A 19,266-nucleotide genomic window follows, 5' to 3' on the forward strand; every position below is an offset into this window, starting at 1 on the left:
CGTAGACGACTCATAGCGACCCTATGAACGAACAGCCTGAGCACTGTTCATACATAGAGTTTCCAGAGGCAAGCCATTTTGGAAGTGGATGCCGCTCCTGCTTCCAGGTATAGGCTTCACATAAGCACAGTCAAATGTTCTGGTTCACAGGTTGCTGTGATCCACACAGTCAAATGCCTTATCCTTTTACAATAGTAGTCTTATAATAAATAGTTCTTCTGTTGCTGACTTACCATTATGCATAATTTCCTCTAGATTCATCCATGTTGTATAGTGTTTCATAAATTCTTTATTATTATTTAGTGTTGCATAACACTCTACTGTGTGAGTGTGTCGTAATTTCTTTAGCCATTTGTCTGTTGATAGGCACTTGGATTGTTTCCATCGCAATTACATGAGTGTACGTATAGCTGCAGCTTTTAGTTCTTTGGGATGTATATCCAGTAGTGGGAATCCTGAATCAAATGATATTTCTGTCCCCAACTTTCTAAGGAAGCACTAAACTACTTTCTGTACTGGTTGCACCATTTTACATTCCACCCCTTGCTCCTTCAGAACCTTTAGTCAGAGAGCTTGTTGACTTCTTGAACTCAGTAGGCATTCATCCAGGTGCCTTTTAGTTTGCATCTTCTGTTTGTATCCATATTGAGTCTTTCATTTTTAGAAATATTGCCTTCCTATTTTTACTTCTATCATTTAACAAAAAATCCTACTAAGTAGGTAAAATAGTTATGTTTTCATTTACTGCCTATGGTGAATTTTTTCCCCTCTTTGTTGGTACTTTGCCCTTTCTTTTTTATAAATTGTTTATGTTCTTTCTTCATATTTGTATGAGCTCTATAAATGTCAGTGTCATAGACTCTTTTAAATTCATTTAGCTTGCTCAGTTTATAAACAAGGAAACTAAGACTTGGAGAGGCAAAGTAACTTACCTAGGGCTACACAGTGTGTTAGCATCAGCTGATGTAATGAGAACTCAGGTCTCTTGAGGCATTATTCTTTCCTGGGTGGTGGTCTGCCATTGTGCCCTGGACTCCAGCCATTTGTGTCTTTACTTTATTAGCCATCCTTTGAGTTTTGCCATCTGCTCAAGCTCACCCCTGTAAAGTCAGAATTGTACCCCAAATTGGAGTTTATCCTAGTATTCTAATCTAGCAACGTTCCCTAGCATTTTGCTCTTATCTTGATAAACTCCTCAGATAAAATGTCTACGAGGCAGTTAGAAATGTACTGTTGGAGCTCACAGAATACTGTAGACTAAAGTGGCATCCACTTCCTAAACCACATGCCTCTGGAAACTATGAACTTTGAGAAACGGCAATAGTTAAAGAAAGGCTTCAGGTCTGTCTTTTGTTCATAGGGTCACTATGAGTCATGCTCGACTCAATGGCAGTCAACACCACAACAGAATACTTAATATAGAAGTCATTTTCCAGAAAGTGCTTAAAATAACCTAAGTGGATAAATTATTTTAATAAAAGAGAAGACTAAAAGGCCAGAGGGAGCTCTGGTGGCCTAGTGTTAAGAAGCCATACTGATATCCTGAAGACACGCAGTTCGAATCTGCTAGCTGCTCTGCGGGAGAAGGATGGGTAGTCTCCTCCTGTGTGATTTAGTAGCTTCCTGAAAGCCCTCTGGAAGGTCAGTTATGAGTCAGTTCTGGCTTGAGTACATACAACAACAACAACAAAAGGCAAAAAAACGGAACCTGATCTGTGAAGGAGAAGAGGAACCACTGAAGGAAGTGAAGAGAATATAGGTAGAGAAGAAAGAGCCAGGCCAGTACAGTGGTGAAGAAGGAGAGTATTTTAAGAGGCAGAGAAAAGAAGTGGTCTCAGTAGTACAGAGTAGTCTGGAGAGCTAAAGTCCAGCTGAACAAAAGCCTTTTAAACTTGGCAATTAAGTGACTTTTGCAAATGAAAGCTTTTATTATAAAGGAAGCCAGTATGCAGGACATGTAGGGCAGTGAATTAGACTGTAACTTGATACATAAGTATGCTTCATCTTTGTGACTGTATACATGAATATTTTTGGGAAAGTTGTATGTCAGCCATATTGATCTGATTTTAGAGCTGCCTTCTTCTCATTTATGATTGATCAACAGCAACAACAATAACAAATCTGTACTTAGAGTGCTTTCACGTTTATGACATCATTTGTTCCATATAACAATTCCATACTATAAATTTCTTTTCCTCATTTTGCAGATGGGAAAAATGAGGCTTACTTTGCAGTTACAGAGTTTAAAGTAACTTGCCTCAGGTCAGGCAACCAAATAGACGAATCTGTGCTACCGTCCGAGAACTAACGGTGCACCTTTGTCCAGAGCAAGCCCTTATCCTTCAAGACACAGATGAAGTAAAAATACTTGCTGAATGAGGAAAGGAAGGAGTGAATCAGTGCCTAATTTAACTTGTGATAAGTTAATAGCAGGAGACTTTCAAATAGTATTCTCCCTAGTGGTAAGGAGCTGCAACTACAATCCCAGAGGTGCACGGTTCGAATCCACCAGATGCTCTGCCTGGGAAGGAGGGACAATCTCCTCCTGTACCAGTCAGATCTGATTTGACGGTACACTCACACAAAAATAATAAAATAAAAATAAAAAAATAGTATTCTCAAATTGTCCCATAGATCCCCACTCATAAACTAGAACTAGTTATAGACCCTCTATTCATTTTCTTTTGCTACCATAACAAATTGCTACATCCTTGTTTTTTGTTGTTGTTATGTGCTACCGAGTTGTCTGTGACTCATAGTGACCCTATGGACAATAGCCCTAAATTCTGCTCTATCCTGTGCCAATTTTACTGTTTCTGACATACCTACCCCCATTAATCCAGTCACTGAATCAATCCATCTCATTGAATACCTTACTTTCTTGCACTATCCCTCCACCCTCCCAAGCATTATGTCCCTCTCCAAGGACTAGTCCCTCCTTGCAACATGCCCAAAGTATCTCAGATGAAGCGTCAGAATCCTTACCTCCAAGGAACAGGCTGGTTTCACCCGCTCTAGGACAAACCTGTTTGTTCTCCTGGTAGTCTGTGGTATGTATATTCAATACTCTTTTCCAGCAACACAGTTCAAAGGCATCAATTCTCCTTTTATCATCCCTAGTCATTGTACAGCTTTCTGATACATAGCAAGTAATTGCAAAGACTGTGGCTTAGATCAGGCACACCTTAGTCTCCAGACTGACTTCATTACTTTTCAGTACTTTGGAGAGGTCCCTGACAGCAGACTTTGCCAATGCAATTGTCTTTTAATTTCCTGGGTGCCGGTACCAAGAGTATTGATTGTGAAGCCAAGCAAACTAAAGCTGTTAACAATCTTAATCTCTTCACCATCTATCATGATGCTGCCAGTTGGCCCAGTGATGAGAATCGTTGTTTTCTTTTTTTTTGCAATTTAAAAAAACTTTCTTTTTAAAAAAACAAACAAAACTTTCTTTTATATTGATTTGCTTACAAAGTTAGTACACATTGTGTTTCACAGTATTCTTCATTCGCATTGTATTTCATACAGTCATTCCCATGCATTGTGTTGGGTGTTCTTTTTTTTTACATTTCTTCAATTTTAGATTACAGGATATGAACATTTGACTTAGGAACAATTTTACTACCCCCCCTTTTTTTTAAAAATGAGAGTTTAATGAAAGTTTATTAAGAACTTGGATTTCCATTCATTCATTGTTGCACATTTTCCTCCCTGCTCACTCCTACCCCCCGTTCGCTTTTCTCTTTGAAAAAAAATTCTTTCATTGTTATACAACCCCCTCACACCCCCAGTCCACTTTACTATGCAGCTGTTATTCTGGACTCTTATCATACAAATAATACCTAATCTTATATTTCTTTTATACAGTTCTCTCCGTCATCTGTTTCAATACCGTGTACATGATTCATCCATCCCCTTTTTTCTTAGTTTTCCCCCAACTCCAATGTCAGTTATATTTTATAACAGTGACATTATGCAGTATTTGACCTTTTGCGACTGAGATATTTTACTTAGCATAATGTCCTCCAGGGTCACCAATTATGTATCATGATGAGTTTTTTATTTTTCATTGTTGCGTAGTATTCCATTGTGTGAACCGCCATGGAAGACAGTATGGTGCTTTCTCAAAAAGTTGGAAATAGAATCTTTATTTTCTTGATCTTGAACTTCAATCCATATTTAAAGCTACAGCCCTTGACCTTCTGCCATAGGTGCTTTAGGTCCTCCTCCACAGCAGGGTTGTATCATTTGCATAACGCAGATTGTTGATGAGTCTTCCTCCAATTCTGATGCCACATTTTTCATGGAGCCCAGCCTCCCAGATAATCTGTTCTACAAATAGATTGAAAAGGTATGGAGATAAAACACATCCTTGGTGTACACGCTTCCCAGTTTTGAACCATGCGGTGTTTCCCAGCTCTGTTCTGATGACTGCCTCCTGGTCCAAGTGTAGATTTTACATAAGCACAATCAAGTGTTCTAGGATTCCTATTCTTCTTAGAGTTAGCCACTGTTTGTTATGGTTCACCCAGTCAAATGCCTTTGCATAGTTAATGAAACACAGATGGACATTCCTCTTCTACTCCGTGCTTTCAGCCAAGCTACATCCTTAGTGGCTTAAAGTGGCACCAGCATATTATCTTACAGTTCTTTAGTTCAGAAATTCAGACTCGGTTCCAATGGGTTAAAAGGAAATGTTAACAGGACTGTGTTCTTTTCTGAAGACTCTAAGGAACAGTTTGTTTCTGTGCCTTTCTCAGATTCTAGAAGCCACCAGCTTGTGACTTCCTTTGTCATCAAAAGCTAACAGTGACAGGCCACATTCTTTCCACATTGCATCTTTATGATCCACCTTTTACCCCTTTTTATACTTCTAAGAACTCAGGATATTATTTTGGGCCCACCTGGATAACCTGGAGTGATTTCCCACTCTCAGAAACCTTAACTTTGATCACATCTACAAAGCCACTGTAAGCCGTGTAAGCTAATACAGTCACAGGTCCTGGGCATCATTGGTTGTGGGTGTTTTGTCTACAAATGATGCCATGCCATTTCAGGCTTCTTAACTCTTACTTTATGTTTTAATGTTTGAGTCATTGGTAAACTGAGAACAAGAATTACCTCCTTGGTGGTGCTGTTTTACCCTTTTGGCAGCTCTGTTGAGTCTTCTGTCCTTTTAATCCTCCTCGAGGTTCCCCCTTGAATACTCTCCTGGGACATGTTGTTTATTTGTTTGTTTCGATGCCTTCTTTACTGAGCCCTGCCCACAGCCACTGGAGTACAGGACTGTGTTTCTTTTAACATTCTGTCCCATTTCCTAGCACAAGGTCTGGTACATACCTAGTATTCATTATTGGTTAAATGTATAAAAGGGTGCTTCCTGCAAGGAATTTGTCTTAACACTGTACTGGGTGAGGAAACGCTCTACCCTTAAACTCAGGGCATTTGACCTAGATCTTAAGACCAACTAGTGGCACTGCTTACTTTCAAACATAAACTTCCTGGAGCAAGTAATGATTCTGTGCAGATCATTAACTTCCTTGATGTAACTACTACTAACCTGTGACCTTGGGGAGAGAGCATGGAGCCTAACTTCCGCCCCCAACCCACCTGAATCATGAAGCAGGAGGACTATATAGATAACCAGACGAGGTATAGAATAGAGGCTAATCACGGCCTCTGGAGTCAGATGGCCAACGTTTAAAACCTGGGCCTGCTTCTTTTTCGTTGTGACCTTAAGTTCTTTAACCTCTCACCACCTTCTTTTTTATTTTTTATTTTTTACCCTGTATGTGTCACCTCATAGTATTTTCTGAAGATTAAGATATAAAGTACAGCAACTGTCTGTCATTATTATCATGCAATGTCCTCTGTGATTTACGTATAGGAGTCTGCCTTATTTGTTGACTAAAGTCCCTTACCTCTTCTGTTTTGCCCTCCACTGGAATTCTTTTCTTGGTGTCACTCTTTAAAGATTTCCTCCTCCTTGGTCCCATACAGCCCTACCTTTTCTAGTCTGATCTCCTGGTGTTGGCAGAACCTTTGGACCAGTCTGAGTGGGGCTTCTGCAGGAATATCTGGTGGGAGATTGAGCCCACTGCTCTGACCTAAGCATTGGTGCCTTTGGCTGGGAGATTGAGCCCACTGCCCTGGCCTCATTGGTACCTTTGGCTGAGAGATCGAGCCCACTGCCCTAGCATAAGTATCGGTGACTTTGGCTGCCTTTTTAGAGTCTTACTCTTCGATCTGAGGATACCAAGAAGGTGGACATTATCTCAGCCAAACATTGAGTACATCTTTTGTGTCATTTTCTGATAACATAGAGGTACAGACTAGAATGTTAAGGATTAAATGTGCAGGCTCTGGAGTCAGGCTACTTTATATTTAACTCCTGTCTTCCACCAGTAACTGAGACTTTGGGCAAGTTTTTGTGGTAGTCTTAATTTTCCTCATTTATAAAAAGAAATAAAATAATGATGCTTATTTAATTTTCGTTATAAAGATTAAATGAAATAATGATAGGCAGGAAGAAGTCTCAGCATTGAGGAAGAATTAGAAACTTTTCATTTTTCTAGTGCCTTTAGATATGATTTCTTATAGTTTGCTTATTTTGTTTGTGTGATTTCCCCAATCAACTAAATCCATATTCAAATACTAGTACAAACCCAATTTGAAAGCCAAATAGAAGTGATTTTTGACTGTTTGATTATACACACACACACACACACACACACACACACACATACACACACTAGTTGTTGGGCATAACAGGAGGGGCCTGGGGAAGAGGAAGAAAGACAGTAGTAATATGTTAAGAGGTAAACCCGAAGAGCTTCCTGGTCATACAGAGCTTGAATGCTGTACTTAGAATTGGATCAACATAACAGCAAGTAACAACATCAGAGAACCACTGAAAGATTTGGGGTAAGAGACTGTTGTTGGAATCAAATTATGTTTTAGAGAAGTGATTCTAACTTCAATGTTGTTGTTGTTATGTGCCATTGAATCGTTTGCAACTCATAGTGGCCCTTTGTACAGTAGCCCTGAAACCTGTTCTCTCCTAAGCCAACCTTATCACCTGACACACCTAACCCCATTACTCCAGTCACTGAGTCAGTCCATCTCATTGAGGGTCGTCTTCTTTTGCGCTATCCCTCTACCCTCCCAAGAATTATGTCCCTCTCCAAGGACTGGTTCCTCCTTGCAACATGCCCAAAGTATGTCATTCAAAGCCTCAGAATCCTTGCCTCCAAGGAGCAGCCTGGTTTCACCCTCTCCAGGATGAACCTGTTTGTTCTCCTGGCAGTCCATGGTATGTATATTCAATAGTCTTCTCCAGCAACACAGCTCAAAGACATCAATTCTCCTTCTGTCATCCCTAGTCATTGTCCAGCATTCTGATGTATAGCAAGTAATTTCAAAGACTGTGGCCTGGATCAGGTGCACCTTAGTCTCCAGTCTGATATGGTTGCTCTTCAGTACTCTGGAGATGTCCCTGACAGCAAACTTTCCCAATGCAATTTGTCTTTTTTCCAGGCCGCTGGTACCAAGAATGTTGATGATGGGGCCAAGAAAACTGTTGACCCCTTAACCATCTATTATAATATAGAGGGTGACTTGAAGAGGGCCAAGAAAGGTGCAGAAATTGGTTAGTGGCTTAAGCCACTGTAGTGGACCTGTTGAGAGATGAAGAGGTCAGTGGCATCAGTGAGGAGGAAGCAAAGAAGATAGCGTGAAGGGCGTGATCTATAAGATTTGAAGTGATTAAGCGAATATGAAGATAAAATGGAACCTAAGTATAATGAATATATAACAGAACCAAAAATGATGATTGTGTGATAGTGCAGCTGAGTAGGAAATAGTTGAGGAGGAGGGTTTAGAAATGTTGAATAAGAGGTGCTTCAGAATAAGCAGGTAGAGATAGATGTCTGGGAGGGAACTGGATAGTTGTGTCTTCTGCTCACTGAAAACCTTTAGGCTAGTCGTAACACTTTTTGGAGTCATCTGTTTGTATGTTGTAGTTGCACCACAGGAGTGGATAAGATTACTCCAGGAAGGCAAGTAGAGTGGATAAGATTACTCCAGGAAGGCAAGTAGAGAAGGAAGAGAAAGGCCAGGGATAGTACCCCAACCTAGTGTTCACAAATAACTAAAGGTTAGGAAAAGAACAAGCAAGTCAGAAGAGGAAAAGGTGAAAATGGAAAACTGACAGCATTGGGTATCCCAGCGAGCAATAGAAGTAATAGTTCAGAATAATTCAGAAAGGAATGGGGCAGCAGTGCCACATGCTGCAGTGAGTTTGAGTGAGAGCAAGACAGAGAAAGTCCACTGGTTTTGACAAGTAGGGGATCTTTCTTTTGAGAGACTTCTTTTTATCTTCTTATTATACATAAAGCTTAGTCAACAGTTATTTTCTTGAAGAGAAAAAAGGATAAAATGGAGAATAAATAAAGGAGAGGCTCTCTAATCCAGATATCTGGATGGACACACAGCTCAGGCTACTAGGATTTCTTACATATTGAGTCATTCCACAAGATTGTAAGCTGACCTAAACAGACATACACACATATTCCCTCCTCAGAGGAGACTGTTAATAATTGAGAATTCCTTTAGACATTTTTGCCTTCTACATTTAAATGCATGTGTGTGTATATAATTTTTAAAATAAATATTGACTCAATTTTAAAAGTGAAATACTGACTCATTCAAAGAACTTGCTTGTTTTCACTTAACTGAGTAAAGTGATCATCTTTCCATGCTACTACACTCAGACCTATTTCAGAGTATTAATTGTTTGAATGGACTGTAATTTATTTAATCAATTGCACTCTTACTAATGAGCAGGTAGGTTATTTGTGTCTTTTCACTCTCATAAGCAATACTGAAACGAGTACATGTGCATCTGTTTTCTGTGCGTACTTTGGCAGGTTAAATATCAAAATGTCTATCTTAACTCTTCTCTGTATCCTCAGTGCAAATTATAAACTAGGTGTTCAGTAAAAGTGTTAAAATGACCTGATTGTAGGCGTCCAAGGCCGTGCAGTGTCTTATCTACCTTTGTAATTTTAGTTATTTACAGCAGTTACCTACAGCACAAAATAACTGTTTGCCAGTGAATAATTTCAAAGACTTGAAGAACTCTACCCAGAAAGAGAAAACATCCAATAGTGATTTCAGCTTTTAAGTGATGTGTTTCAAGAGCATTTCTCTAAGCCTTGTGAGTGAGGACACTCTTTCTAATGAGGGTTTTGCATTCCCCCTTCACCTTTTTCCTATGATGAGTGTTTATATATGTTTCTCCCCTGGTCAGTAGAGAGCTGGATAAAATTCTTATTAAATAATATTTAAAGTGGGAAGTTAAAGACATGTAGTATTATGTTATCCTTCTCATCTCTAGCACTCTTTTCATAAGCCTTTAAAGCAAAGACAGTATTTTGCTCTTGAATATTGCCTAGCATAGTACCTAGCACCAGTAATAAGCCTTTGGTTAAATATGTGTTGAATAAGTGAATCAAGCAAATGTTGGACTATGTAGTTGGCATAATCTTGAGACATTTTCTGAATGATTTGACCATTTCCCTAAATGTGTATCCTTTCTCTCCTTTTTTGTTTAATGATGACTGTTATTTTGCAGTAAATTCTTAATATGTAATAGGAACAGTTTTTTCCACTTCTTATACTATAGGTCTGTTCATCTATTTTATTTTGGTGTTGATTATTTTACTTTTAATTATTATTGTTCTAGTATCAGAGACAGTGCAATTGGCACAGGACAGAGCGGAGTTTAGGGCTGTTGTACATAGGTTCGCTATGTGTCGCAGGCGACTCGATGGCACATAACAACAACAACAACAGTATCCTATATTAGAACCACTGCCAGCATTCTAATCTCAGTGGAGGAAAGATGGGCATTCTCCTCTCATGCGATTTAAAGGCTCTGAAAACCAGCTGGAGGGTCAGCTCTTGGTCAGTTCCTCCTCAACAACAATGAATTTGAACTAGTTTTATAATGTTTTATTAAGGCTAGTCATACCTCTTAACTCCTTTTTTCCCCACATAGCAACCATTTATATTTCTAAAAATCTCAGACTCATTTCTGTCAAGTCGTAGCTGAACATAGCAGACTCTCCTCCAGTGGGTTTCTGAGGCTTAAATCACATGGGAGGAAATTGTCCACCCTCTTCCCAGGGAGAGGTTTGAACCACCATGAGAGGTACCACCTTTAGGTTTGCAGCATACCTTCTTACATACTGGGCCACCAGAGCTCCTCCTATTTCTGAAATAAGTTGGGTTTTGGTTGGTTTTGTTTTTGTGGGGATTTTGTTTATTTGTTTTTTTTGTTTTAGACTTCAACCTACTATGTCTAAAATAAGTATAGAAATATTTGGTGGTGGTGGTGGTGGTGGTGGTAGATGCCATTGAGTATGACTCATAGCTATCATATCAGCAACTAGTCTGAACCCTGTCTTATCCTGTTCCATTCTCACAATCTCTGACACACTCAAGCCCATTGCTTCAGTCATAGTGTTTGGTTATGTTGTTGTTGTTTTGTGCCATTGAGTTGCCTCCAATCCATAGAGACCCTATGCACAGCAGCTCTGAAACCTACACTGTCTTGAGCCAGTCTCACTAATTCTGACACACCTGCCCCCATTGCCCCGGTTACTGTATCAATCCATCTCATCTGTGGTCTTCCTCCCCTGCGCTGTCTCTCCATCCTTCCAAGCATGATGTCCTTCTCCAAAGACCAGTCTTACCTGGCCACGTGCCCAAAGTATGTGAGATGGAGCTTCAAAATCCTATATTTAAAAATCTGATCAATTTCTTTTCTTGAGATTACATCTATGTACTAATTTTCTGTAAGTGTTGGCATCTTTTTGCTATATAATATACTGGTTTCTTTTTCTTCTTAGTCAATTCTCCTGTTACCTATTTAGGCAAATATATTTGTTATTCTTCTACAGGTCTCTCATTTAACAACATTTATTCAGCAGCTACTTCTCCCTACTTTCACCTCTTGCCACTGTGCTCACTGTCAGAGACACAAAGATGAGCACGCTACAACTCTTGCCTTTAGGGAGCTCACTTTGGTGTCAAGAAAGACAATTGAGCAGATGGTTACAACTAAGTATAATTATTATTGGGGTAAATGGAAGCTCAAGGTGCTAAGAAAGCACAAAGGAAAGGCATCCAGCCAAGACCAGGGACATGAACAGTAACTTCCTGGAGGAGAGACTCCTGACCCATAAAGACTGAAAGAAGAGACAGTATTCCAGGTGGACACACTGCCCATTGAGATGGATGTTCAAAAGTAAAGAGACGAGAAGAAATACTGAAGCATCCTGGAACTGAAAAAAACTAGAATATAGTGACTACAAGTTGTTGGGGAATAGGTTGAGAGTGGAATAGAAGTCAGGAATAAAACTGGAAAGTTAATGAGAGGCATTTGTTAAGGAACTTGTGTAATGAGGTAAGAGTTTGGATCTAGGACTGAGGAATTTAAGTGGTAAGGTTTGTTGTTTAGGGGAAAAAATTTTCCTTGTACCCCTCAATGAGAAAATAATAAAACTAAATTTTAGAAGGCTCTTCTAGGCATAGTGAAGATAGGGAAGCGCTCTACCAGATGGGCTAATGTAGTGCTGCAATGACCTCTAGTGTGCCAAGAAGTGTGAGGATGGCACAGAATAGGACAGGTTCCAATATGTTCATAGACTCACTATGGTACTCAGTTCGGTGGCACTTAGCAACAACAACAACCACCACCTAACAACATTCTGGGTATAATCTGAAAGATGACATGCACAGGTACTAGACTTAGGTGGTGAGAACAGTCAAGGGGCCACATGAGTCGTCCAGAGGGGATACATTCTTAAGGCCTGAGCAGTGGTGATGGAGATGGAGAAAAAGGAGTCATTCTACAACTGTGAAGGAGGTGAGCACATACACGGACGGCACACGTTTGTATTCCCACAGACCCGGACGGACGGCACACGTTTGTATTCCCACAGACCCCTCACATTAATGTAGTGATACGTGTTTTAGGCTTTATTACTGTCATTAGCAGGATAGTATTCTAACTAGATATTTTCTGATATAAGAAAGCTACTGATTTTTTTAAATTCATGATTTTTTTTAACTTCTAGTTCGAAGGTTTAGTTGATTTCTTTAACTTTTGTAGGTTATTTCTTTTTATAAGATGCTTTAACATATTCCTAGTTTTGATTCCTCCTCTTTTAAAAATTGCTTTTATTGTGAGAGTCTCAAACACAAAAATAAAGATAATAGTATAAAAAAATCCCCTATCCCCTTCATTCAGATTTAATAACTATTAAAGTTTTATCATACTTTCTCAATTTCCTACCTCCTTTCTTTGTATTGAAGTATTTTAAAGCAGAATTTCAAATGTGATGTTATGTCAGCTCTCTCTCTATTAGTATGTGTCTCTAAAATAGGTATTTTCTGACAGAACCACAATTCCATTATCATACTTAATTAACAATAATTCATTGGTATTATTTAATGTCCAGTACACATTCATGTTTCTTGCTTATCAGAATATTTTGTAACAATTATTGTTTTTGTTATTTTGTGCTACTGAGTCAGAACCAGAACAGACTCTCGCCTCGCAGAGAGTTGTCAGAGGTTGTAATTGCACGGCAGGGGATCACCCATCATGCTGCAGAGCAGTTGATGAAGTCCAGTTGCCCGCCTTTGGTTGGCAGCACAACTCCTTTGCCGCTAGGCCACCAGAACTTTGTTTATTCAAATCAGTGTTTGAATTACACATTGCATTTCCTTGTTTAGATTTGTAAGACTCTTTCTTTTGTTGCAAACTGACCTTTTTTTAGTAATGCTATTGGCTGTTTAAAAAAGCCACATCTCTGTCCCTGTAGAATGTCCATGTTCCAGATTTGTTTCCTCATGTTCTTTCTTTATCTTTCCTGTGTATTAAAGTCTGTCTTTGAATAGCTAACTGGATTCAGGTTCAGCTTTTCTTTGGAGAGAAGGTGCTACACTACTTTATAGGTTGCTGTGGTTGTTGTTGTTGTTGTGTACCGTAGAGTCATAGCTGACCCTCCAGTGGATTTTTAGAGGCAGTTAACCTCATGGGAGGACATTGCCCATCCTTCTCCCACGGAGTAGCTAGCTGATGGCCTTGAACCATGTGCCCTTGGGATTACAGTGAAGCTTTTTGCCATTAGGCCACCAGAGCTCCCAACTTCATAAGTAGGACTGTGAAATACTACTACTTATATCTTACAGTTAGAGATGCTAAGATTGATCGATGGGTTCAGGTGATGCTAGTTTGTCCCTCCATTATTAATTTTCCATCAGCCTTTTTATCAAATGAGTTTATCCACTGATGATGGTACCTGAGTGAATTATATCATCAGGGCTACTCAATGGCGATTTTCTAATTCTATCAACCTTTTCATATTGATTAGCTGAATAAAGAACATTTCCTCAGTAACTAAACTAGGATTGTTTGACTATCCGGAAATTAGTATATGCCAAAAAGACAAAATAAATGTCTCTTTGGGGGGAGCAATCTTTGTATTAAAGAGTTAATGCCTTAGTGGTTGTTCCCTTTAAAATGTTTATTGATCTTTCTTCTAGCTTATGATTTATTGCTTTTGCTAATCCAGTATTCTCGCCAGTGATTATTCCGTAAGCTCAGCCTTCATGAAATGGGTCTTCCTTTGCACTAGAGTGTTGGCCTCCCTGGGTTTATGAATGACTTTCTAAATTCCACACTTCAGTGCATCTAGTCCTGGCTTCTCCGGAGACAGACAACATTTCCCTTGGTTTCTCTTCTATTTCTCCAGGTCACACTGTGAACAAGATGCGGAAACACTCAGATTCGGAAGTGGCTTGTCTTGCCACAGAAGTTTACACTGAGTGGAGAACTTTCATGGAAAACCATTTGAATAGACCATCTATTGAAGTCCGGAGTGATCCTAAGACTGAGACATTTAGGAAAAATGCCCAGAGGTTACTGTCAGAAGCTTTGGAACTAAAGGTAAAGTAATTAGGCTTCAGTTCAAAGAGCTTCACATTTTCTTAATGACCTTCCATAGTCTCAGTACTTTGGTTTTATTCTAACTGGTTATTCTCTAAGGATTTTGTATTTATGAGCGTTGTTCTGGGAGGCAGTGTTGTAGAAAGAGTACAGGCAGGGAACTAACTGACAACATGGACTTGAAGCCCATATATGCCCTAATAAGTGCTAGGGGTGACATTTAACATTTCTTAACATTTCTGAGACTTGAATCATAATGCTGACTTAACCTTTAAATCCCCTGCCATTGAGGCAATTCCAACTCATGATGCCCTTGTAGGTAGATCACAGTGCCTCATCTTTCCCTCATTGAGTAGCTATAGATTCAAACCACTGGCCTTTTGGTTAGTGGCCTAATGCTTTAGCCACTGCCCACCAGGACTCCTTTGTACCTCTGGAAGTCATTGTAAAGGTTAAATGAGCCATTTGTATAAAAGAATATTCTATGGCCTGGGAGATGGGAGTCACTAAAAAAAATTTAATTTCTTCCTTACTGATGCAGAAATTCTACAGTGGACTCTGTTATCAATATCAATGGCAAGTTAAAGAACTCTTTATGGGAAAATTTTAACCCCCCAATATTTGTCAACATTCAGGCCTTACTTTTAAGGCATAAAATCAATTGAATCCCTGTCTTCTTCTTAGCCAGTAGTTTCTTGTTAGCCAGTAGTTCAGGTAATGTTAAGCAGTTTGACGTTCAAAGAAGGGTCTGTGCTTGTTAATGATATTGATCACCATCATCGTCAAACAGAAAGTCTTACTGTCTAATTAATATTGTAGAAAATCAGACATATAGCATCCATATTTTTCCAGGTTAATAAAAGATGTTAGGTGTCCTTGAATAATTTAATATTATTAACAAAAGAAGCAGCTTGATGCAGGTTTAAATACTCAGTTTGTCACAGTATTTTTTTAAAAAATATATAGTAATAATTCCTTCCAATTATTTATTCACAAATGGAGAGTAATACTTTTTTTCAAATGAAGTTTTGAGTTTTAAAATAAAGACTTATCTTAGAAGATTTTGAAGAAGAGAAAAGGGGAGGGGTGGTGGAAATCTCCATTGAACCTACCACCCAAATAGTCTTTATTTTTGAATAATTACTGTAGCTCTTTAAATGAATGATGAGCAAGTTGTGATTATTCTAGATTTATTAAAGACCAATTATATGCCAAATGTCCTGTAAATGTTTTTATTGATTATTTAAATAAGATTGCAGAAACTTCATAATTATGTACAGTTGTGTTGTCTCTAATTTTGATCAATAGCAGTTAGTGTCATTTTTAATATCTTTTTCTACTGATCTTTATTTTTTCCATGTTTATAATTTTAAATGTCTATTTGATAGTCAAGTGAATTGATCACTTGTAAATGTGCTTAATTTTTCTCAAGAAAGCTTTGATAGAAATATTAAGTCCCCTCTGAAGAGAGGAGGAAAAATATGAAGATTGTAAGTCTGAGTTTTCCAGAGTATGGATTGGCCAGATTTGTTATTTGATATTTAAAGTTAAGTTTAATTTTGAAATAAACCAAAATTATCACAGAAGCATACAGTGTGTATATATAATGTATAGTTAATGTGGTGGTAAATACCAGTTCCCTGTGGTATCTTTTTAAGTAAATGATAATAACGAAGCTATGCTTGTAAGGATTAATGAGCAGTTTGCCTGCTATATTAAACTCCATAATAATTATCCTTTTAGTTTATCTATTAATTATCCTTTAAATGGCACATCAAGTGGTAAGCACTCAAGTGTTACAAAGCAAAGTTAAGAAAGTGGTACATTCGTTAGTGCTTTCCAACGTAATTGGGGGAAATAGCAGATTAAACATAGCTGGATGGTTTTGGTCCCAAGGAGTAAATACAAAAAATGAAAAGTATGCATCTTACTATCTTCCTTGGCAAAAATAAAGAAATAAATAAAAATCATCAATCTGTTTTCCTTGTCCAAACAGCATTTGATAGTATTTCTTATCAACTTGATATATCAGAAAATATAAACAGAAACATGTTTTCATAAGGTTAACTCTTAGTGCCTGTCATCTTTGGAGACATTTCCACATGAGGTTAAATCAATGAACCATCTAATCCACTCTCTGGTGTTTGATAGTAACCAATGTTGCGTACATTTGAATCAGACATCAAATCCTTATAAATATACTTTATCAGGTAGTAGTATATCATTGGAAAAATTGCTGGCCCAGTGACTAAAAACCTAGCATGTATTCTTGCAACTATTAAATTTTCTCATTACCTTTTTATAGAAAACAGTAGTTTTGGTCATATCTTTTTTTTTGTAGTAAAAGCCATAGATGAAGAATATTCACACAGCCAAAAGGTGCATCTCTTTATTACCCTACCAGTCTTGCTTTCCAGATTCATGGATTGTTTCCTTGTTCTTGGAATAATGGAATAGATGAATAAAACTCCATCGTGGAGACCCAGGCTCCATTCCCCTTTACTTTCTCCCTTCCGGTTCTTCTTTGTTCTTCCCCGTCTTTTAGATCTTTCCTCATATGAACATCCCCTGTGGTGTCATTCTCTTACTTCCCCTTCCTCATTATCCAGTCTCCTTCCTACCTCATGGCCTGTGATCATTTTCCTATTATGTCATTTTGAAAAAATGAACCTGATTCTCAAAGTGAGCCTGTATCATTAAGAGTTATGAAACACTGGCTGGTTGGCTCAGTTGGTTGTCAGATGGTGCTAATGAGATCCAGGTCAGGGGTACGTCCCCATATGGGACTGTTAGTTTTTGCTTTGTTTAATGGCCTCAGACTGCACCTCTGGCTTTGACCAGCTCTCTCATAAATGTTTTCAAGTGGTCAAAAAGGAAGGTAAGTAGATATGTACAAATCTAGTCATGCTGTTGGAAAGCCCATACAAAGTTTGCTTCCAGTGGATATTCAGTAATGTTTAGTAAGGATGTAGTAGGCATCAGGTGCTGTATAATGTGGCTAGAGAGAATACACACCCAAATGAGTCATATTCTCAACCCTAAGAAAGCTTCCTATCTCCTATCTGAGAAGCTTGTAAATGACTGATCGAATAAGAGGCCAAATGAAATAGGTCTGAAATAATGATACTAGCAAATACTGTGAACACCGAAAGAAACGGAGTCGTTAAATCTAATGAGAGAGTCTGGGAAGAGATGGCAGTTGAATTGCTCTTTGTAGGACAAATAAGTTGTTTTGTTTTCATTATTACTAACTTTTTCATGTGATCTGAGTGAAAATTGACAGAACAAATTTGTTTTCCCTTCAGCAGCTCATACACGTTTTGTCTCATGGCACTGAGTACAGTCCCCACATTGTAACAGTGCTCTTGTCACTTCCTCCCTGCTTCCCCATTTTCATTTCCCATTTCCTAGCCCTTCCTGCCTCCTGAGTCTGATTCCTGAGCAGATGCTGCCCTTCGGATCTTTTATGGCTGGTTGTTGTAAGGAGTAGGCATCAGGGGGCATCCGTCACTGTGGGCATCTTCTTCCACAAAGATTTACAACCCTGGAGACCTAGGGGAGGGTCACTGGAAATTGGAATCTGCTCCACAGCAGTGGGTTTGGAGGGGTTTTTTGGTTATTATTTGGCTGAAAGTTGAGTCACAGGAGTGATTTGAGATCCAGTCTTGTGATTCTGCTATGATAGTGTCTTATCAGACCAGTAGGCCTAGTCTTGTAGTGTTGGTGTGGGTTTTTTATGACTTTGGGGTTTGTTTCATGTTTTTCTTCAACTCTATCACATGCCTTCTGTTGTGATCCCTTTTGGAGCAGTCAGCCATGGTAGCTAGATAGAAGAGTAAGATGCCACTAAGTGGAAAATACACATGAAATGGAAATACATTTTGTATTTATGTTGTCATTGCAAGAGTGGGAAGGGTGAGGGATTTAAAGAAAAGAGGTGTTTACCTTATAGATGTAACTGGGCCCTAATATGTGTAGTTCCTATGCTAAGTATGGGGCTTTAGAAATGGATGCATGATACCGGCTCTAGAAGTGTTCCAAATCTTCTGAGGGAGATAGACAAATATTTGCAATATAGTGTGAAAAGTTCTTAAATTTAAGGTAAACACATGAAATTGTTTGCCAGGGTGACAGACATCACTAATTGATTATAACCCACTTCCCACGTCATTAATTTGTTATAACCCACTTCCCACTGACTTCCAGAGTCCTTGATGAAAGACAGCTCTAGGTGGTCATGTCTTATATCTTCCCTTAGAAATGGTTGTTTTAGGATTAGGAAGCTGAATTATACAAACTCAATCTACTGGCACAAGTATTGTTGTTAAATGCCTGTCTACTTGCCTGTGGTTCATAGCAGCCCTGTGTACAAATATATTGAAACCTTGTCTGACCACTTAGCACTCTCACAATCTCTACATTGCTTAAATATAAGGAAAGCAAATCCGATTCTCTGTCTCTGAGGAATATGAAAACATTATTGAGGGTGTTGAAGCAAAAGATTGTTGGAGGAGTTAGGAAGCAAAAGGTGCAGGTAGAGAGGAGATACTTAGAATGGTAGAAGAGATGTTTAGAATGGAGGGAGAAAATATGACAGTTGCAGTTAATTGAAAATAACGCTGATGGAGAGCAGCAAAACATGTGAGAAAAAATACAAGAAACATGGAAAAGAACTGCCTCTGGTAGCCTAGTGATAAGGAGTTTCACTGCCAACACAAAGGCACATGGTTCATATCCACCAGCAACTCCATAGAAGAAAGATGAACTCTCTTCCCTGTGAGAGCCTCTGAAAACCTGCTGGAGGATCTGCTGTTAGTCACTTCCAACTCAGTGGCACTTAACAACAACATACATATATATAACAATATATATGTGTGTGAATATATGGAGCTCTGAACCCTGCTGTGTCCTGAGCCAGTCTCGCTGACTCCAACAACCCTACCCCCATTGCCGCAGTTACTGTATCAATCCATCTTGTCCTCTCCTGTGCTCTCTCCCTCCACCCTTCCAACCATGATATCCTTCTCCAAAGACTGGTCCCTCCTAGCCACATGCCCAAAGTATGTGAAACAGAGCTTAAAAATCTTAGCCTCCAAGGAGACACTTGGTTTCGCTCTCTACAGGACTGACATATTTATTTTCTTGGCAGTCCATGGTGTGTTCAAGCCTCTTCTCCAGCACCCCAGCTCAAAGGCATCAATTCGTGTGTGTGTGTGTGTGTGTGTGTGTGTGTGTGTGTGTGTATA

At 38.9% G+C, this 19,266-nt stretch overlaps 1 protein-coding gene across 1 annotated transcript in view; it reads left to right on the top strand.

Annotated features, from left to right (window-relative positions):
- TCEANC2 (transcription elongation factor A (SII) N-terminal and central domain containing 2) overlaps nucleotides 1-19,266 on the top strand; it is a 77,405-nt gene that overhangs the window by 41,529 nt on the left and 16,610 nt on the right. The window contains exon 3 of the mRNA XM_006879711.1: nucleotides 13,827-14,020. Coding sequence (XP_006879773.1) covers nucleotides 13,827-14,020 — 194 coding nt within the window. The remainder of the gene's footprint in view (nucleotides 1-13,826; nucleotides 14,021-19,266) is intronic.

This window comes from Elephantulus edwardii, unplaced genomic scaffold, assembly GCF_000299155.1.
Source record: "Elephantulus edwardii isolate Elephantulus edwardi_28Jun2011 unplaced genomic scaffold, EleEdw1.0 scaffold00005, whole genome shotgun sequence".
NCBI lineage: Eukaryota > Metazoa > Chordata > Mammalia > Macroscelidea > Macroscelididae > Elephantulus > Elephantulus edwardii.